The sequence below is a fragment of the Microtus ochrogaster genome, linkage group LG5, assembly GCF_000317375.1.
Source record: "Microtus ochrogaster isolate Prairie Vole_2 linkage group LG5, MicOch1.0, whole genome shotgun sequence".
In the NCBI taxonomy this organism is placed as follows: Eukaryota; Metazoa; Chordata; class Mammalia; order Rodentia; family Cricetidae; genus Microtus; species Microtus ochrogaster.
Window position 1 is genome coordinate 40,541,323 of NC_022031.1, and position 22,147 is coordinate 40,563,469.

Sequence of the window (22,147 nt, forward strand, 5' to 3'; positions counted from 1 at the left end):
GACCAAGAGCAGTCCAAGTCCCTTGAAATAGCCAGAGTTTTAAGGTGACAGTGAGGCCATTCAGAGCTCATGGCAGCACCAACCTGCTGAGCTGCTCACGAGCTGTGTGATCTCAGGAGGTGACCCCCACCCCCAGCCTGTCTTTTCCCCACGTTAAACACGTCCAGGGCTCAGTGTGTTTGACTGATAATGGGGAGAAGGCCCTTAGTAGACTGGGGTGAGCCTGAGGGGTTCACCCACATTCGCCATCAGCTACCATGGGTAGGACGGGAGCCTGACAGCTTGGTCAGCTTTGAGGCTTTGGTCTATGGCTACAGATTGCACAGGGCCTGGCTCACATCTCAATACATGCTGCTCCTCCTGCTGAGGTCCCGTTCTCAAAGCGGTCACTCAGGTACCCAGAAAGTTAGTTACCAAGCCCTGCCTGGAGCATGCCACCCTCCTCCACAGGGCCTGCCATGCCAGCAAGCCCAGTCCAGGAAACACATCTTGCAGGCTCTGCAGAGACCCTCAGGGATATACTTTTAAAAAAATTAAAAAATGGCTAGTAATATATATTAAATGACTATTTTATTTACACACCCTATTCATAAATAATTGCATCCTCTTGGACTGCACAATAGTCCCTTGACATCTAACGATTACAGAGTGTACATCTAAAAGTAGATGGGGGCTTACTCTGGCTTATGACATGGTCTCTAGTGTTTACACTGAATATGCACACCCAGAGACTCAGACGTGCACCAGAGAGGTGGCTCCCAGGGCCTCCTGGGCTCCCAGCACCAATGGGAAAACCTTGCCCACACAGGTGAGTTCTTGACAGCTGGAGAACAAAGAGATGCAGGCCAGGGCTCGGCCCCGCCCACCGCTGGGCCCCACCCACCACTGGAGCAGCTCCACCTTTGTTCACCCTGGAAGGCATCTCTTTGGATTGCAAATATTTTAATTCACAGAAACTCAAGGAGGGGGTGGGGCACGGGCTGGGGTGGTGCGGTAGCAGGCTGTCCCTCTTCATCCAGGCCTTCTCCAACCCTGTAAGTGACAACAGCATTCTAAGACATGCAGTGGTGTGCCAGGACCATACACACGACAAACTGGACACCGATGGCAACACAGGGAGCTGGCCGGTGCCCTGCCGGCTCCTCCAAGGATCAGGCTTGGTCACAGAGCAGGGTGAGGCTGGTCCTTTCACAGAGTCCGCACAGCCACTGGGTAGAGGAGGGACAAGTGCTCCGCCCCTTTGATGGGCAGCTTTCTGGTGGTGTAGTAGTGGATGACTTCCGGGACGCTGTCGAAAGGGGGGCTGTTCTGACCCAGAACATACTTCTCTTTGGTCTTGGCCAGTTTCATGTGCATGAAGCCCTGGTTGCTCCTGCAAAAGAAACACGGATGTCAGAAGTGTGTGGTGTCTGAGGGGCAGGGAGGCACTCTTAGGGAGCCACTGGCTCCTGCTTCTGTATGTGCATGTTCTCCCCAGGGGTCTAAAACAAGGGGTCCCAGCCACACCCAGGAGCACCCTCCACTCCAGCATCTGATTGGGGTACAGGGGTTAACCACTGCTAATGGAAAGACTTTGTATCTGGAAGGTTCTAGGATTGGGGGTTTTACCCAGCCCTTCTGCTTGGACCTGTTTAAACCCTGCAGTTATACAAGACATCCCACACTGAGAGGCGGCCTTGGCCAGTGTGGTATATATCAAGAGCAGACAAACTATTCTTTTCTTAGACAGAGGATAACTGTCTCAGGAAAGGGGCAACTCATCCAGGAACCACACTTCCTAGGGCAGTTAGCCACACGACAAGCTACGTAGCCAATGGAATGTGGGAAGCTTTCCTCTCTACCCAGCAGTCTCCCAGGCAGAGTTCCTTCCTTCACATCAGTGGCCTGAAGACAGTGCAGACTCTACCTGCACTTGACTTTCTGAGCTGTGGCAACACATGCCCCACCCCAATACTCAGTTCCCCAAGAGCTCTGAAGAGCAGGGCCAGGCCTCTGTGCCCACTCCCCTTGTTTCAGATCTGAACAGAACTTAAACAGAAGTAGAGGCAGTGGCAGATTCCGACCACGTGTCCTGGCCCATCACAATCTGGCAGTGGGTACAGGTCATGGAGGATGAAGACCACTGCCTCAATTGCTGGCATTGTGTCCCGGAAGACCCCTCCTCCCATTTGAGGTCATGCGTTTGCTCACACATGCCTCCATCACCCTGCCGCCCCTGTGCAGGCTGCATGCCACTTCCTGTTCACTCACCCAAGCCTGACCTGTGCCCACGCCTGTGCAATTTACCCAGTGCCTGTCATTTGTTAGAAACCTAAGGTTTCTGATTGGGAGTGTGCTACTAACTCAGGGCTCACCCCTGGTAACTTGTCAACAGCCCTAGGGACCCAGCAGTCAGGGCTACCTAAGGAAGCCAAGAGTCCCATGTGGGCTCTGGGGGGCTGTGGCCTTCCTGAGCCCCAGCTCCCTTTCTGGTTTCTATGCTCCAATGGGGTCCTTAAACCTGACCTGTCCTCTGGGTGAAATGGGCCCCCCAAAACCTGCTATGCTCTCCAAATGGGTAGAAGAAATGTCTAATGACACGCAGGCACCGAACAATCCATCTGCGCATAATAATGTATTTAGAGATGTCACCCTGGGATTAAAGGAAATTGTTCAGAGAGCAATTACATTTCGAGAGAGAATAATTCTTGTGAAGAACTGAAATTTAAATTGAGAGTTTTAAGAGTGTGATGTTCTAATTACAGAGCCTGTGGCAAGCTCTACTCCCAAGTGAAGGGTCACTACACCTGAATCACCTCCGTGCTAGCGGAGGTGCTGTGTGGAGCGCTGGCTCCGACACCTGGGAAGGCTAGCATGTCGCACAGAAAACGTAAAGCGCAGCGTGGAACCAAGGACTCGTGCCCCCAGCATGATGTACAGCCCACAAACACCAGCCAGCTTGGAAAGGACTTGGAGCTGCAGTGAGGTGACACCAGGTGTCCCAGAGCCCAGCTCAGCCTGCCTGGTGTACAAGGGTGCCAGGAGTGGCTATAATTCATCACTATCCTGGGGGAGTGTGTGTGTGTGTGTGTGTGTGCGCGCTTGGGGGCGCTGAGTGTGCTGAAGTCGTGGAAGCCAAGCCAACTAGCTCTGAGATCCTTTCACAGTCCCACCCGAGGGAGCAGGGGCTGACATCACAATTCCCACTGTACGTCAAGGGGTCAGAGCAGAGCAAGGAAGTCATAAGGCTGGCATTAATAGAGATTTCCACGCTAGATTCTTGTGTCCTCTAGCAGGCAGCGGGTGGAGGAAGGTATGCCTCTATTTCCAGGCAGTAGCCAGTGAAAGGGCCCCACACTTCCTATGCAGACGGAGGACTTGAGGTCACCACAGCAATCAGCAGCAAGGCCCACTTCTCTCTGGGGAGCAGGGTGGCAGGAGCAGCAGGAGGGCCTAAGCAGACATCCTCTCCATGCAGAGCCTCCATGACCCTGGTGCCAACCTCACCAGGCAATGGCAGATCAGAGACCAGTGGGGTGGGGAGGAAGACCATACACAAAACTGTCCCAGGAACCAGGATTGGCCTATCCCAACTCGTGAAGCTCCAGGTCATGAAGACAGGATGGTGACCCTACCCTAAGAGGTTCTTGCAGCTTTAGTCACTTCAAAGGTCACGTGACACTGAGTGCATGCATGCATGCATGTACACACTGAAGTACGGGGTGGTATCAGAGCTTGGCTAGTTATAAGAGATTAAAAATGCCAGGTGGTGGTGGTGCACACCTTTAATCCCAGCACTTGCGAGGCAGAGGCAGGCAGATAGATCTGTGAATTCGAGGTCACAAGAGCTAGTTCCAGGACAGCTAGGACTGTTACACAGAGAAACCCTGTCTCAAAAAACCAACCAACCAAACAACCAAACAAACAAACTAGGGGTGGCTTTAACCACTTGCAGCACTGCACAAACAGACAGCAGCAGCTGTGCTGGCTCTTTTTTTTACTGTCTTCTTGACATAACATGGAACCACCACGCAGGTCCTCTGCTCGACTGTGGATGTGGTGTGTATGATCCGCTCTCTCTAATTTCTGTCTGGACATGCCTTTAACGAGGACCCGGAACTGAAAGTCAAATAAGCCTTCCTTCCCGAGTATGTTTTGTTCTGGTTTCTTGTGGCTGCTCACAGCGAGATGTGGCCACTGTACCCTCCTCACCCCTTAGATACCCTGGAGCAAACAGGCCAGAGGGGTGGGCTCTAGGCAGATCCTGCTCCTCCCCTCAAGGCACAGAACAGCACAAGGACGGCAGGGTGGTTCTGGGGTGGCACCTTTCCCGGGGAGCTCTGACAGGTTCCTGCCAACTGTTTCTTTGTTGGTTCCAGTCTCCTTTGATAGGACATCTTGTGAGAGCACAGTCACATTAGGGGTGTTTCTGGTGGGTGACCTGTCTAATGAGTCTTGTAAGGCCCAGGGAGGCAGGGTGCTTGGGTTGTCAGGGCACTTAGATCGCTCATTACCATCACAAAAAGCACCTCCTTGTCACTGTCCCCAGGATTAGCAAGCATGCCTGGCGTGTGCTGGCCTAATAACAGGCCCCACCTCGCCTCCTAATCATGAGCTTTAATAAAACATCACTCAGCCCACAGCTGCCCGCCGCTAGCCAGGGTGCGGGGCTTCACCTCTTGCTTTTAGACCTAATTGCTTGATGCATATTTCATGAAGAATCCTGGGTAATAGTTATGTTAAATCGTTTCTTTTCATGATGAAATGACTTAAAAACACTTGCATATAATATTTATGTGGGAGAAAAGAGGAAACAGCCTTGGGACTAGCACGGCAGGACCAGCCACAGGAGTCTGCACAGAGCATTTCTGCTCCGCCCTGACTTGGAGTCAAGTGCTTGAATTCTTTTTTAGCTCTGGATCATCATACATGGTTCCCAATGTCAATTCAAAATTCAAGATACTAGTCCTTAAACCTTACCAGACTCAGAGCTAAGCTTACATATGTAGCATCACTTGCAGATGGGGAAACTGAGGCTCAGAAAAGACGGGGCCAGGATTTGGATCCGTATCCTTCCTTTCTCTCTTCCTCTAGAAACATAGCCCAGGATGGCCTCAAACTTGCTATGGGTGTTTGAACTTGTCCTGCCTGAGAGAAAGCTTTTTGAGACCCACAGTTGGCTACCCTATCTGCTCACTGTAATGCTTCCCAGATGAACTGACTCTAGCCTGCAGCCAAGGCTCTCCAGGAATTCTACTCTTTCTCCACTGGCTGACTAGTCAGGGTCTGCCTGGAGCAGGGAACTGAGGCCCTGACTCCTCCCCAGCTGCAAGCTCTGGAGGGCAGGCTGGAGAGTGAGCCCAGAAAGGTTTGGGGGTGATGTGGGGTGGGGCTGTCAGAGAACAGTCCTGTGAGGTGGGTACAAAGATCCATAACTCTCAAAGCATGCCATTCTTTTCAGGGCTCAGACTTCTTCTTGGAGTTCAAAAGTCATGTATGTCTGGGATCCCTGAGCTGGCCACTGCCCTTTGCATGGGCTCACATGCATATGCAAAAACCACAAATATGGGCTGGAGAGATGGCTCAGTGGTTAAGAGCACTGGCTGCTCTTCAAAGATCCTGAGTTCAATTCCCAGCAACCACATGGTGGCTCACAACCATCTGTAATGAGGTCTGGTGCCCTCTTCTGGCCTGCAGGCATACACACAGACAAAACAATGTATACATAATAAGTAAATAAATAAATATTTAAAAAAACCACAAATATAAGACCAGTTTCTTCCCTATGTTTTGTTTTCCTGAAGGGTGCAGCCATGCATTTTAAATGCATTCAACAATGGAAGAAGATGGATAGTCCACAGCCCCTTCCTCCACAACAGAGAAAGAACTAAGCTTCGAGGCCTGAGAGGACAGGTTTGGTACATAGGACACACCATCTGCCCATGACGGACAAAGACATTCATGCTGAACTGACAGGAAGCGAGGTTCTGCTCTAAAGACCAAGCCTCTGGGATGTTAGGAGACAGACTGGCTTGGAAGGTAACCATGGTCTAGTCCCTCCACGGCCACACAGTGACAGCCAGTTTTACAACTCAGACCGCTATTCCCCTCTCACCCTTCCAGGCATGGTCTTGCTGGGAGTCCAGGCTGGCTTTGAACTCATGATCTTCCTGCTTCCAAAAGTACTTGGGATTTTATGAAGGGAAACCCAGGTATCTCCACCTATCTGACTCTGAGGGACATGGTGCTGGGGCTGCATCTCTAGGGAAACCCTCCGCACATCGTGAAACACGTGCTCCAGCAGGGCACATGTTCTGCCAGGAGACTTGAGAGCATAGGATCACCAGTCATCCACTGTATGGCTGCCCTGCAGGGTTTATATACCCTTACAACCAGGCCTCCTAGCCTTAACTTTCTGGGTGGAGAAACAGTCAGTTGAAGCTAACTGCCTAAGGAGTAAGCCTTTCATCTCTCCTGGTGACACTTTAGACTAAAATGGGCAGAGACTGGCCCTGTGACAAGATATCAGATGGCATTCAGTAGGTAAGACCTCAGATTTTGGGAGGAGGAGAGAACACATACTCCATGGAGAGCCACGGTGATCTCTATGGATACCTTCTAAAACGTCATGGCAGCCTTTTTTGTTTTTAAAAAAGACGGGGTCTTGCCAGGTGGTGGTGGCCCACCTTTAATCCCAGCACTTGGGAGGCAGAGGCAGGTGGATCTTTGTGAGTTCGAGGCCAGTCTGATCTACAAAGTGAGTTCCAGGACAGTCAGAGCTGTTAACATAGAGAAACCCTGTTTTTGGGGAAAAAAACAGAGACAGGGTCTTGGGGCTGCACAGATAGTTCAACAGTTAACGCACTGGCTACTCTTTCAGAGGACTCAGGTTCAATTCCCAGCAGCTCACAACTGTAATTCTAGTTCCAGGGAATCTGACACCCTCAAATAAATATACAGGAAGGCACAACATCAATGCACATAAAAAAAAAATAGACAGATGGTGGTGATAAGCATGTTTAGTTCCAAGTACCTGGGAGGCAGAGACAGGTGGATCTCTGTGAGTTCAAGGCCAGTTGGATATATAAAGGCCGGCCAAGATTACCCAGAGAAACCGTCTCGGAAAAAAAAAAAAAAAACCCTCTCCCCAAATTTGGATCCCCCATCCCCCAGGGCTAGCAATTAGCAGTGTGGTAACCACAGTAGGCAGTGCTGCCCAGGGTCTGATCACCTGAGATGCCTGAGAAGATCTTGACTGTTCTCTTGACTCATGACAAAAGTAGGTAGGTGGACTGGAACTAAATACAGATGCCCACACTACAGATGTGAAAAATGAATACCAAAGTGAGGGAGAAACCTCACTTTCTGGACCACAGGGCAAGGACCCTGGAGCCCCCAGACAGTGAGCAGAACAGCGTCCTTCGCTATGGACTGTGCTGTCAAAGTTCACACGCAAGCAGATGCCCTGTGAGTGCAAAGAGGTGGGAGGACAGGAATAGGCTGAACACCCGCTCCCCACCACCTCAAAGGGCCTTCAGAGACAAGCCAAAGACTGCCCAAGTCGTGAACAATGTCTAACCCGTACTTCCTGCTGAGCCAAACCGCGTGATTTATAGCCAGATAATTACCCTTTCAGTAAAGACACTGACAGGATCAGCCTTCCTCAAGCTCAAGTGACCCAAGTGAAAGCCTTCTGTAAATCACGGTGTGTCCTCACAGGGCCATCTTCAGGAGGAAAAGGCCTGCCCTCACACACAGAGAGGAGGCTGGTCAAGACAAGATCATCAGGGGCAAAACCCCACATGATGCGTCACCCTAGCAGCTCACAATGACAAGACTTGGACAGGAGTAGGCCGCCATTTCTGAGGCAGGCAAAGAGCATGGTGAGGAGGCTTGGTAGGTGTCTCCAGGGCTGGTGTGGACCCGGCCTCTGACTCACGTGTGGACGGCTGGAACAGGAGGGGTGGCAGCAGCAGCTGGCCCCGGATCAAGCACTGACTGAAGTCACTGATGCCATAGGACAACCTCGGTCCCTGAGCTTCAGGGACCCTCTGCAAAAGGAGGAGGAGATCCTTCCACTGATGTCCTCAGTGTCTCCGGGACACGACTGCATGGGTTGGGTAGGGAGGAATGGGGACACAGACACAACCAAAGCACCTAGGCCAAATGGGGTGGACAGAATCCATTCAGGACAGAAGGACAGGTCTCTCGCAGACCACAATCTCCTTAGGTGACTGAGGCTCTCAGCTGGGCCCATGATTCCACCTGACCCATGGGGATTTGGCAACGTCTGGACAGTTCAGGACTTAGCATCTAGTAGGGAGTCAAGGATGATTCTAACAGGACAGTGACACAGGAAACCCAGCTTAGAATGGTAATAGTGTCAAGTGGAAGGCCACACGCCTCCTTAGTCACCAGGACAGGAACCACACCTGGCTGTCTTCCAGACACTTTCAGGATAAACAAATGCAGCCGCCTGGCTAAGGCAAGGCCATCTGGCTCCTTGGTAAAGGCTCAAGACATAACACAGGACCTGCCCAACGGCTTGGTTCTCAAACAGCTTCTAGGCTACTTCCAAGACCAATCCCCACACCTATGCCTCCTATTCCCTCACAGGAGGGAGAGAGCTCTTGGGCCTGAGACCTAGTATACTTGGGAGACAAGGATGGATACAATCTAGGGCCCTAGGCCAGACGGCCCTGGGTGTGAGGCTCACGCTACCCTTCCTATGCCATGCTCCTTTACGCTCACTCTTTGATCGGAGCAAAGGAGTCCTCTCTACCTATATAAGGGACATCCTGAGTTTTGGAGTTTTGAGCCAGCAGTTGAAGAGCAGGCAGGGTCTCTTCTAGTGCAAATGCAAGGGCCAGGGCCGGGCCCCCAATATGGGCCTCACTTCCCCTGCTGAGCACAAACTGCCACACAACTGTTGCCCATCTGGTCTGTCTGCTGGCTCCAGTCTATCTGGGCCCAGAACCAGCAAGTCCCCCCGAGCCTGTCTGGTCTGTTGTTCATGGCCAAACTGGCAACTTCAAACCCATGATGGCCAAGTTGCCCTCTGGCTGCAGCCTCCCTAGTTAGTTGGTAGCTTTGTCTCTGAGCATCAGCGGGCAGAGCAGGCGATACTGGCAGGGTGGTTACTGGCCTGAGATTCACCGCCCCACATGACATTCTAAAGTATACCGTTTCCACCCAGCTGGTGCCTCAGCTGTAATCTTAGCCAAGATTACAAGCTGTAATCTTGGTAGGCCAAGACAGGAGAGCTGCAAGTTCAAGGACAGCCTGGGTGGCAAGAGTTTAAGGTCACCCTCAGTGACTTCAAGAGCCTGTTTGAAAATAAAAGGTAAACAGAAGGGTATAGTTCAGTGGCAGAGCACCTGCCTGGCATGCATGAGGCCTGAGGTTCACCCCACCCCCATACTGGAAAAACCCACATTGCTATGTGAGGGATCCACATGAGAACAGAAGGAGGAGGCAAGCAGGGTGAGGTGGGAAATCCTGGAATCCCAACATCTGGGGAGGAGAGGCAGGAGGATCCGGAGTTTTAGGCTAGCCTAGGCTAGTCAGAGTTTCAGGCCAAACCAAGTGACCTGAGAGCCATTTCAAAAAGCCAAGAGGAGGTCTCTCTCTATTGATAAACGCGGTCTATCAATAAACATGACCTCTAGCAGGTGTCAAGCACTCGCTGGAGATATTCCTGTATTCAGAGCTCTCAGAAGACACTGAGAGGCCCAGCAAGTGGCAGGGGCAAATCCCTCTACTCCACCCATGATCTGTGCCACAGTACCCTGTGAGGCCATGGAGGGGGACGGAAGAAACTGCCATCTTCCTACACTGGGCGCAACAATCCTCTAACCTCAGGCAGGATTTCTCCAGTTCAAAGGCGCAAGGCGGACTGCCAACAGCCCACATGTGAACATTGATTTACAGTGGGAAAAATCCCAGCTGTCTTCAGGAAACAGGGCAGTAGGGTTGAGAGTTCAGGATCCTGGCCTGCTTCTTCCTCCAAGGCCTCAGTTTCCCCATCTAGACATTGAGAGCACCTTTCTAGTTCTACCTGAGGAGGCAGGCAGTTCGTGTGAGCGCTGCATGCTCTCACTGCTCACCTGCAGCCAAATCCCCCACTATCTATAGGGTCTCAGCTCTGCAATGCTAAGTTCCTCCCCACTGAACTGATACACGCTCCTCACAGCCTGCCAGTGTGAGAGCTCCAAGCTCTGGTTCTGGCAAGCCTTGGACTTGGTTCTATATGCCCTAGAAGGCCAAAGAGGAGCACCGGAGGCAGCTCCTCCCCAACAGTCCTCACCAGGCACAAAGTCCTCCCCTACCCTCCGGTCGTCACTACTGGGTTTATAGCCTGATTGGCCTGGCTGAGGTGGCTGGTGGGTTTGTCTAGCTAGGCCACCTGCATTGCCACCTGCATTGGCATACGTGCATAAACTCCATCATTAATGGTGGGTGTCTGCCGATCTCCCGAGGGCACCTCTTTTCTCTCTTTCCCCTCAGTCTCAAAGGACAGAATTCTACTAACCCCCACCCCCACTGGCCATTAGGTGCAGAAAATTCTCACCTCCCTTCCAAAACCAAATGACACATGTTCAAAATGACTAACAAGCAAAAGCCACGGTTTAGGCCACACTCAGAAGACTGACAAACAACTCCAAAAGACTATGATCACTTCTCAGTTGTCTGGGCTTTTGGAGGGCAAAACCACTCATGTTCAACATTCACTGTGGGCAGCTTACTGACATCCTCTTTCTACAAGGTAGAAAATTCTCTCAAAATTAAATCTGCAGCTCTTTGCTCCCTAATGAAATTGATTTCTGCCTTGATACACAACAAAGCTCCATTTTATCATTTGGCCAGGGTTTGGCTACGTTAATTATGCCTCTCCCCGCACCATGGCTGCATGTAATTAGTTCCAGTTACTCACTCACCAGCAGAGCGAGCGATTCCCACAAAGTGTTGACCCTAGATGGTATTTTGGCTTTGGAACCACTCTGGAGAGAAATGATTACTTCCACGGCCTGAAAATAGTAACTCAGAAGGGGTACGCTGCTCTGAGGAGGTGGAGCACCTAGGTGCCCAGGTCACATGGTCCAGGTATCCGAGTCTCAGTCAGAACTCATGCACTGTCCCTGGCACCATTCCACCTGTTCACACAGCCTGTTCAAGTCGGCTCCCAACACCAGTGTCCAGAAACTGCATGAGGCTTCAGGGTGCAGCGAAATGCCTCACACCTGATGAAGACTGTTGTCTAGCACACTGGCAAGCCAAGATGTGGAAAACTGTGTAAGGATGCACCACTATGATTGCTGATGGCTGGCACGGCTACAGGTGAGTAACCCCTGATGCCTCTGATCTTGAGAGGCAAAGTGGGGTGCTCTAGGCAGTGGCGACCCTCTTGATCATGATCTGTTGCTTCATGGTCACCCTGGGGAGACTATCAGAGCCTTTAGGTATCTAGAGATACCCAGGTAGAATGACTTAGGTGCCAGCAGGCGGCAGCTTAGAAAGCAGGGTCCCTGGATTTACGCAGACCAGTTTTAATCTGGAAAGGAAGTTGGGTGAAGATTACACCTGTGCTAGTCTACCTGGCTTTCCTGATCTGCAAGGATGTGCGCTAACTCCACCACTCTCTCTCCCACCAGCACATGCTGACCCGTTCGGCCGTCTCTGGTGGACTGAAACCAGGAGACAAAATAAGCCACACTGCAGTCACAGTGACAGGATGGCTAATACAAGTTTTGTATGTCCTATAAGGCCCTGTCCAAATGTCACTGCCTCCAAGGAGCCTCCTAACGGCCCATTGGAATTCGTCTCTTCTCCTTGTGTGAGCATCTGAGAGTATGGCTGAGTGAACCCCACACCCAGAGGCCACTAGACACATGTGGATTTTCAAAAGAAAAACTTTCAAAAGGGGTACAGAAAGGATATTCTATTTAAAGCATTTCTAATAAGTCAGCTTTGCCAAATCCAAATGTCTCTGCTATTCCTCTTGGGTGAAATAATCTTAAAGAGAAACAAAGGGAAAAAAGCACATGCATGAATAAAAGTGGCAAATGCTCTTTTGGGGGGACAAGGACTGCTTACTGGGGGACCTACCTGGACATGAACAGGGTGGAGAAGCGGCAGGATGTGCCTCCTCACTCAGACCCCACCCCCAAAGCCAAAGGCTGCTTTTAAAGCTTTAGCATTTGAGCTAAAGATGAGGGCTGTAAACCTGATGTCTGATTTTATAAATCTGCCTCAAATCTCAAGAGCGTCTATGAGGAAAACAGGAGAGGGAAAGACAATGCTCACAGGGCTCAGAAGGGTCATAACCTTGCGGAGTCAGAGGTGGGACATGACTGCTTGTCACAGTCTCGACCCAAGTAAAGCAAAGCTTGGCTCTAACTACCAGGTGACCTAGGGAACAGTTAAATCCTGTATATGATCTGTGATTTACTGTATGGAACAGTGGCTCTGAGATCCAAAGGTACCTCTTTCTCATGCAGACAAGCTCTGCAGCTGCCCTCGTGGCCTCTCTTCCTACAACATCCCAGGGATCTCCCTGGAGGCCCCAAACAACCATTTCCTGGATGGCTCTGGCAAAAAGTTCATTAAGTACATTCTATTGATAAGCTGGTGTGAGGGTGGCCGGGAAGACGCGTTCCGGTTTGTAGAGACCTGACAGAACCCCTCGAAGGAAGTGCCCAGGCCACAGAGGCATCCTGGTGACAAATGGCAGTTTGAATGCCTCCCCTGGCAGCTGAGCTCCACAGGCAGATGGAAGAAGGCTGATAGGAAATAATTAAAAATCTGCTGGAAATGTAATCGGAGTGGTTCAGACACTGGAGAGGACAAAGGACAATCCTGTGTGTCTGGCGGAGGGGAGAGGGAACAACCATCACCTCCTGGCACAGAGGGCATGGACCGGCAGTGAGAGGCAGACTCAGCATAGGACCTAATTACCTCCCAGGCCTGCACAACTGGAAGGAAGCAGGGAGTCAGGCCTTTTCAAAGCCAACTGTCCTGATCCCCTAGCTGCTCAGAAACCTGGACACAGTCCTCAACTATGTCACTCCTTCCCCTTTGTCACCATCCACCACTGACCTTGCCCTCCACTGAGCTGGTACAGCTGCTGCCCAAGCAGCCAGCTCTTACTCCTGACCTAGCATGGGCAAAGAAAGGAGCTTCTGAGAAACCTATGGAAGTACCCCAGCTCTTCAGCTGGCTTCAGCTTCTGCCTAGATACCCCAAGTTTCCATGCAGCACCTCCACATCTAATTGGAGCAGATAGCTAAGGAGGGGGGATCAGAAAAGAACAGAGTCTGGGGTCAAGGGGAATCTGCCTTGCGCCCCCCCCCCCCCACTGCTCCACGGCCTAGAACAGGTTCCCAGCTTCTGCGAACCTGGGCTTCCTCCTCTGTGAAGAGGGAACAGTGACGGTGCACTTCCCACTTGAGTGGCTTGAAAACTGCACTCAGACAAGAAAGTAGAAACCCCATGGGGTAAGAGCCAGAGAGAGAGCAGCCCCATTTTCGGGAGTTTAAACCCACATTTAAGCCGGGCGATGGTGGCGCACGCCTTTAATCCCAGCACTCGGGAGGCAGAGGCAGGCGGATCTCTGTGAGTGCGAGACCAGCCTGGTCTACAGAGCTAGTTCCAGGACAGGCTCCAAAGCCACAGAGAAACCCTGTCTCGAAAAACCAAAAAAAAAAAAAACCAAAACACCACATTTAATGCTTGGATCTTGGGGCTGGAGAGATGGCTCAGAGGTTAAGAGCATTGCCTGCTCTTCCAAAGGTCCTGAGTTCAATTCCCAGCAACCACATGGTGGCTCAAACCATCTGCAATGGGGTCTGGTGCCCTCTTCTGGCCTGCAGGCATACGTACAGACAAAATATTGCATATAAAATAAATAAATAAATATTTTTAAAAAAACAAAACAAAATAAAAAAAATGCTAGGACACTGCTTTGACAGTTACAACTGACTGGGAAAAGCTGCCAGAGGTCGCCTGACATTGATTCTGCTAGGAACATCTGGTACAGTCCTGGTGCTAAGAACGAGGGTGCCTTCTGCTCAGAGGGACCCCAGAGAGCACAAAGAATGTCCCGCTGCACTGAAACCTGAGCTGCACTCACAGCTGTGGCATCACAGGACCTCTGTTATCTCAAAAAGGAGCGCACAGTTCCTGTTCTCACGGCACTGCCAGATAGAGAGAGCTACACTCTAAGTGCCCATCCCCTTCTGGGTGTCCCCACCGTCCCACCTCACAGTGCTATTGTAGTAACCCTAAGCTGTTCACATTGGACATGTCTCGGATGCTGTGCTGGGGAACTCAAACTGGGGTCTGCCTGAATCCCTTCCCAAGGGCAGAGCCAAGACACTGCTGTGGGATGCCCATCTACCTGGGGTAATGTAGAATTTGAACCCACGTGTTTTGAACTTGCCTGTACTTTTTCTATACTGTCTCCCTCACTACCCCAAACCGCTGACACACAGGCTCTAGGTCCCGACGCAGCTCGTTCCTTCTAATGGCAACTGCCAGTGCTTCCCTTTCATTCTGTCGGCCATCTGCACACTTCAAACTCACCGCTCTCCCCTAGTCCCTGCCAAAAGCAGAGGGGCCCCCCCAAGCTGCAGTTGTTAATTATCACACTTCCTTTAGCCTTTTAAGAAGAGAACACACAGCACACCAACTGAACACAACAGTCATCTTTACCTTCTGCAGCCCCGAGAGGACGGGCACCCTCACAGACTGAGAGCGCCCAAGCCCACCTGTGTCAATACTGACTGAGCTTTGTGATGGGGGTGGGGTGGAGAACGACTTCCTGTTTCTGAGCCTTGCTTTCATCTGTTCCCTGAACCCCAAGATTCCTGCTCATGACATCTTCAGCACTCCAGCCCTGGCATGCTGCATGGCATGGGACAGGGAAGCGAGAATGAGATTCTGGTAAGAAGAAAGCTATCATTCAGAGCTACAGATATGGTACGAGAACTGGAGGGGAAGCAGGCAGGGATGAGGGCAAGGAAGAAACCCCAACCCCCTAACACAGCTATCACCTGCAGCCTCCAAGAAACACAGGTCAGAGTCAAGCAACGTCTCCAACTGGGCACAATCCAGAGGAGGGCGGCAGATTTGACCCCCGTTCTGTGAGACTTGGGTTCTCAGTCATGGAGATGGAGGCTTGCCTAGTTGCAGCCACATAAGCTGTCTTTTTGAGACTTATATATTTTATGTGTACAGGTGTTTTGCCTACATGTCCACCTGAGCACCAAATGTATGTCTGGGGCCCACCGAGGTCAGTAGAGGGCATCAGATCCTCTGGGACCAGTGTTATAGAAGACTGGGAGCTGCCACATGGAAGCCTTCTCTCCAGCACCAGCAAAAATTCTGGCACCATTGTAAAGAGTATGGATATGGGCAGAGTCCCCTTTCCCCTTTTCTTATACCCGTGGCTTTCCAAGGTTCCCAACAAAGACAGCCCACAAGCAATAGCCAGGCTCCTGTTCAAGGTGTATTGCCCAGATGAGAAAAAACTGAGGCTCAGACAGCCTACGCTATTCTGCTTGGGGGAGCTGTCAAGGGCTCCGGGCCAGGTTGATGCAGAGCTAGATAGAGCACCTGGCCAGCACTGGACCACCTCTACCCTGGGGAGGGCGTTGGATGCCATGTACTGCGAGGTGGTACTTCCTGCCCTCCCAGGCTCCTGCCCCACCCCTTACTAATCCTCTGCATTCACCTAAGAGAGTTCTCCCTCCCCAGGCAGGGCCATCACTGCTGTCTCCTGTATGTCCCCTCCTCCAGCTTACACCCAACTCAGCAGCTCAGAAGACCACAGGACACAGACAAGACCAGGGCCCTGTGGTCAGAGCTGGGTAATGTGGGGTCCCTAGACAAGCAGTAACTGTGCTTGAGCCAGGCACTGCACACACACTGCCTTCCTTGAAGGTTTGCCCTTACAGGGGTTCACCGTGCTCTCGGAGACATGTAGGATGTAGGGGACCAGGAGGATGTGTGGCTGGACCGAAGCGACTCAGCTGAAGGGAGCTCAAAGGCTGTCGGAAATCCTGGCGGGGCGGCTTTTGGAGTCACCCATGGTTCTTTTTTGGTTTTGTTTTAGGGCCCTGGATTTTAGAGCCCTAGCCCTGGAACTCTGATGCTGACTCCACAGAAGGTAGTGAAATCTGTGTTTCCCACTGCTGCATGCAGGGCTCAGCTTCTACTCCCCCTCTCCCTCTCCCCCTCCCTGCAAACATTTATTATTTCTTGCTCCTGGCTGTCAGCAGCAACAAACTAAGATTAATCACTCGCCTGCCTGGCTGGACCCAGATATGCCCACTGTTTGAAAACTCTCTCCTTCACCTACAAATCAATGAGGGGAGAAGAGAAAGAAAAATACCTCTAACTGAAATGCCTCCCCTGAGCTCTGCCAGATCCACGACACCTACCTACCCTCTCTTATAAACCAGGGGGCATTTACTGGGTGGTACTGGGTGTACAGCAGCCAAAAGAACTCACTGTTCCAGGCAGATTTAAAGGGATGTCCCTAAGCACACAGGGGTCTTTCTTCATAAACTTCCCACCCCACCCCTGTCCTCAGATTCAAGGAAGGTCTCTGGTAGGCTCAATGAAGAGCTGCACAACAGGAAGCCAGTGTGGTGGTCGAACCCCAGGCCCTCACCTTGTTATCTGCTGTTTGCAGCGTGGGGACATGGCAGGGGCACTGGTGAAAGGCTGAACCAGAATTCCACACAAAGTGCCTGAATAAGCAGCAGGGTTCCCCTCCATCTGAGCTTCTACCCCATGCTCTCATGCTCCTCACTCCAGCCCTTTCACAGGAGATCCCCCGCCAGTGCAGATTCAGGTCACATAGGTGTGGCACGTGGGACACAGGGAAGCCAAAGCTGCAGCCTTTCCCTTTGGCAACACTTATGTCTGTACCTTACTGATGTTTCTAGAACAAGGCTCAGAGAGCACTACTGTTGCTATGTACACTTGCAGGGACTCCTCCGTTCTCTGGGATAAAGCCCCATCCTTTAGCCAGGTGATGGGCTGTGCCACTCCTGGACATGGGCCAATGTGGAATTTGTTGTTCTTAGCATGCCTGTGCCTGCTCCCTCTTCAATGTCCACCACTTATAACCTCCCCCCCTCTCGTTTTCCCCATCTTGTCCAGATTCTTCTGCAAATCTTGCAGAACTAACACTTAAAGGGTCCTTTATAGCTCAACGTGCCTGCAGAACCCTACTAATGAGACTGTTCCTCACTCTCCGTTCCTTTCCCTAGGCCTGACTGCCTTTACAGGGAAACAAGAGGGCGTCGGCTTTTGCTATTTTCTCACCAATTGCTAAAGGCTCAACCTTTTGCTTGTCTGGCTGGAGAAAGTGTGCCCAGCACACCCAGGACCAGTGGCAGGCACAAGGCTGGCTAGAACTTGTTGTCAAGCTCAGGGGACAAGAGACACCTGCAACAGGAGAGACCGAGAGTGATGAACGTCATTTGAAGGATCTCTGAACCAGCTTCAAAGGTGGGTGTTGTGGACAGTAGCGGGTGACATACATCTGAGGTGTGAAGGGGGATGGGCTATAGACCTTGCCCAAAACAGGGAGCTGGAGGGAGGCAGTGTTATCAGACCCAGGGGTGTCACTGATCCCCACAAAAACAAGTCACTGTCTTCATTGTCAGAGCAGTCCAATATGCACTCAAGGGCAGAGTTACGTCCACTATGAATCTCCGCTGGGGATGTTTTCCTCATTTAGATAAATCCTTAAAGTCACTTACACAGCTGATACCCTAAGGCCTTCTGATCAAATATAAGGGTGTATGTCTGTATCGGTGTGTGCCACAGTTCCAACCGCAGCCTTGCTAGACACCTTAGCAGGCATTCAGACTTCTCTGGGAATCTGCCCTAGCCCCTGCATGAGGCCACCCTAGCACAAGTGTGCAGGCCACAGACATCTATTTGCTGATGGATGAGGGGACAGACTCTGAGCAGGATCCTTTAGCCAGTGGCCTTGTCCCTGAGAATCTGACCAACTCCTCTAGGAGACACAGAAGTCCTATGAGGCTCCTCAACACCACACCTTCACCCTCTCTCTCTACTGAGGAATACTCGCATCTCCTAAGGGTCGCCTCGCCAGTAGCTTTTGCCCCTGAAGCTTCTGACCCTTGGTCGTGGTGACCACCGGTTACAGGCCACCTCTGGGCACCCAAAGCCCCTGGTGCAGTCCTGCATGCTGCAAAGCAGTCAGAATGAGCATGGTTGTGAGTTTGCAGCTGGGTCTGGCTGTCCGTCCGCCTTGGCTCTCTCTCTCCAGACCCAAGTGCCAGGTACAGAAGTTTCCAACAAAGTCTTCCAAGGGGAAGGACAGAGCAGGTCCAGGGCCCTGCCCTAGAGAAATAGGCTTCTCCAAGTACATTCTCCTCTACAGACCTTTCTCACAGAAAGACCCAATACCCACATGAAAATGGCCGGAGGCCGAGAAGAGAAATAGCTGGAATTCCTGTCTTGTGTGGTATAGGCTGCCATTCTGCACCCAGCACTGGCAGCAGGCCTGAAGATGTAAGAAACCACATACTGCATACAGGCTGGCAAAGGTGGTGCTTGTCCAAAGCAGCCAGTACTCACATACCACGGCTGCCCTGTTTGTGGACGAGGGTCACAGAACATGGCTGTTCTGTGAAGCACCGCTTCAAGGAAAGACTGCCTAGGTGAGCAGCACTCTGACCACCAGGGGGGTACTCTAATGGCGCTAGACGAGCAAACCCAAGCCTCCTGCTCCAGCTCTTGTGTGGAAGAGCAGTCGCTACACAGCAGGCCTGGTGGGTAGATCAGACAGGGCAAGTACAACAAACCAGACCTCAGGCTGGTGGCCAAGGGCTCTTGTGCAGCATGCTAGATGCTACTGGCTGGGGAAGTGCAGCTGATTTAGCCAGAGAATGCCCACCAAGCAAAAGTAGAGGCTGAATCCACAGGCAGGGACACATGGGGAGCCAGTGGTGTCCATAAAGACTGTCAAAGTCTGACTTGCTGGTCACACGCTGGTGATGGAAACAGTGAGCGGCAGAAATCGACACCGTCTACACTCTGGACCACAAGGTCTCACGATAGAATCCCAGCTGGCCTATAACCTGCTTCGTAGACCAGGCTGGCCTCCAACTCACAGCTATCTACCTGCCTCTGCCTCACATGTGCTAGGATTAAAGGCGTGTGTTACCACAGGTTTCTTAACTAGATAACAAGCATCTTCGAGGCTACTAGCAGGAAACAGGGACAGGGTAGGAACTTTACTAGGTCACATGGGCGATGCTGACTGGACTAGATGCTTATTACTTAGAAACAGGTCATCATCCCAGTCCACAGATGAGGACAGGGAGGCTCAGAATTGTGAAGGCCAAGGAGGGATGAGGTCTCCCACTGGCTACCACAGCACCCAGACCACCTGAATGACAAGCCTATCACTATAAAAGCAGAATCAACGTCCAACCCCTAGAGAGGGCCCCAATCCAATGGCACATGGCAAGGATAAAGGGGCCAAGCCCTGACCTCTGGAACCAACCCATGACTTGGTTTTTATGCAGACCGAGTAACGAGGAGTTGCTGCTCAAGGAGGTAGAAGCATGGATGACGCTGGGTTCACTGGGGTCAGTTCTTCAGCAGCTGGCTGCAGACTCCTCAAACACTCCAACACACCACAGGTTCTCAGCAGACTGTTTCCCACAATCCCACATGGTCATGGCACACAACTAGATTGCTTTTTTTAGGGGTGGGCATGTCTCCATGCATCAAATGTGAAGGCTGATACCTGACAAGGCCCTGCCCTGGCACACAGGGCCTCTGTTCCTCCTACTGAGCAGGGCTTCTGGAGAGGCCCCTCCACAGTGCCAGACAATGGAGATTCTAGGAGGAATGTGACCCCTGAGGAATGAACTCCGAGACAGAGAAAGAGAGACAACAAAGCCAGCAGCACCGGGGCCCTTGATGGCAGCAGGCTATCCGGGGCTATGGGGATAGGTTGGCCACATGACAGGGTGCCCACCCTGCCAGCATGTGTGCCAGCTTTTCTGAAAGAAGTGCTGCCAAGCCTACTCTCCGTCAGGAGCCTCTGGCAAGGATCTAGGGCAGAGGGGAGGCAAGGGACCCAGCATGTCTACATGCAGGACCTGGGCCACACTCCAACTATGTCACTAATTCTGTGTCCTTAGAGTCCTCTTCCTCTGAAGCCTCCATTTCCTTATCTATAAAATGGAGTCCAGATCTCTTCTTGGGTCCTGCCTAGCAACATCAATGAGCAACGGAACACTCAACATGGGAAAAAAAAAAACCAACAACAAAAAACAACTCTTCTTATTTCTTTTTTTTTTTTTTTTTGGTTTTTCGAGACAGGGTTTCTTTGTGGCTTTGGAGCCTGTTCTGGAACTAGCTCTGTAGACCAGGCTGGTCTCGAACTCACAGAGATCCGCCTGCCTCTGCCTCCCGAGTGCTGGGATTAAAGGCGTGCGCCACCATCTTATTTCTAAACCTGTTTATTTCAATAGCTCATGGGTCAGAAAGACCTGGCAATCCGCAGAGCGGCCACAGGCGATAACCCCAGTGGGGTTCTTTCTAGCTCACGGCATTCCCTCCCAAACTCTGTGGAGTTTACAGAAGGCACCTGCCCGGGGACGCCCTGACAACAGGAAGGTTTCTCACAACAGCAACTCAGCACATGGAGGGTCAGACACGCTCATCAGTCACCTGCTCTGCGGGCCTCAGTTTCCCAGTCTACAGAGTAAGGCAACATGTTCCTCATCAGAGGACTATATGAAGCTGGAGACAGGCAAGACGTGCTAAGAGCCAAGCACAGGTCTGGGCTCACTGCACACGAGAGCTCTTCCTAGCTAGTGACCACACTTCCAAGGACAAGCCTCTCTCCTCTGGGAAAGCAGCAGGGGGTCACAGCTTCTCTAGGTCCCCATTAAAAACTACATTAAAAACCAGGTTGAAATAACTCACGCAGACAAGTTCTTGGGGAAACGGAGTGCATCCTTTCCTCACTAGACCCATGCAGGCACGCTCCACTGTTCGGGGTAGGCAGAGGGCACGAGGTACTCACTTGAGGGAGAGGGAGTAGTCGTGTTTGCTGGTCTGACTGTTCCGGACAAGGTAGCTACACTCCTTACAGAGTCGCAACAGACTCTCGGCATCGCTTCTGCTGATGGCTCCATGATACCATCTGGGGAGAGGACAAGAGGGGAGTCAGAGTTGGGTGGGTCAAGCCCCCCCCCCCCCACCTCCGAGGAGGCTCAGTGCCCTCAGAGGGCAGCTACTGACTCCAGCCTCCTGTGGGGAGGCTCGACAGCTGCTCTGTCAGTGTCTGCCACAGGTCCGATTCTGAGGGAGAAGAGTGACAGACCCCTGCAAGGCTTCCCATGCAAGGCCCGCGGGCCATGCAAGCAACCCAACACCAGGTACTCTGTGCCCATCCAGTTTGCCCTGTGGTGACAGGTGTTAAGGAGATGAAAGTGAGGCCGGTTCCCACAGCTGGGGCTGTGTCAGGCAGGGCGATCAGGAAAGCCTGTGTGGACTGGAGGAGGAGGAAAGGAAGCCCCGAAGAAAGGCGGCTACAAAGAACAGGTTGTGGCAGAGTCTAGTGTGGGCACAAGACTAGTCTGGGAATGGTGTTGGAAAGAGCAGCCAGAGAAGTAACAGGGTAAGAGTAGTGGAGACAGGAGCAGGCAGTGTGGCCCAGGGAATTTCTTTCAATGAAATGGGCTCCTAGAACATGCCAACAGGAACCCTCATGGGCAAAGGAGAGGACAGCTCACTAATCTGAAAGAGCCTGGCTGGCCCCTGCTCTAGCTGGGTAAATAAGAATCCCAGCACTGCGTTTCTGGATACAACACGAGCCAGAGAAGGAGGAGGGCGTGTGGTGCAGGGGGCAGATGGCCCTACCTGGCCACAGAATGGATCTGTCACCATGAATCTGTGACTAGGAAAACTGGAGACAAAATCTCAACGGGATGGCAAAGGCCTTCAGTGACAAGTAGGAGGGACTCCCCAAACCTCCTCTGTGTCTGTGCAGGGTCCACAAAGGGAACATTGCAGCAGCAGAAGTGACTATATGGTGAGATGTCAGATGTGTGTGTGTGTGTGTGAGTGTGAGAGACAGAGAGAGAGAGAGAGAGAGAGAGAGAGA

At 51.8% G+C, this 22,147-nt stretch overlaps 1 protein-coding gene across 1 annotated transcript in view; it reads right to left on the reverse strand.

The window, feature by feature from the left end:
- Nucleotides 1–562: 562 nt before the first annotated feature.
- Nucleotides 563–22,147, reverse strand: part of Shb (SH2 domain containing adaptor protein B) — a 113,277-nt gene continuing 91,692 nt past the window's right edge. The window contains exons 5-6 of the mRNA XM_005362128.2: nt 21,065–21,184; nt 563–1,372 (exon numbers count right to left, since the gene is read on the reverse strand). Coding sequence (XP_005362185.1) covers nt 1,189–1,372; nt 21,065–21,184 — 304 coding nt within the window. The 3' untranslated portion in view covers nt 563–1,188. The remainder of the gene's footprint in view (nt 1,373–21,064; nt 21,185–22,147) is intronic.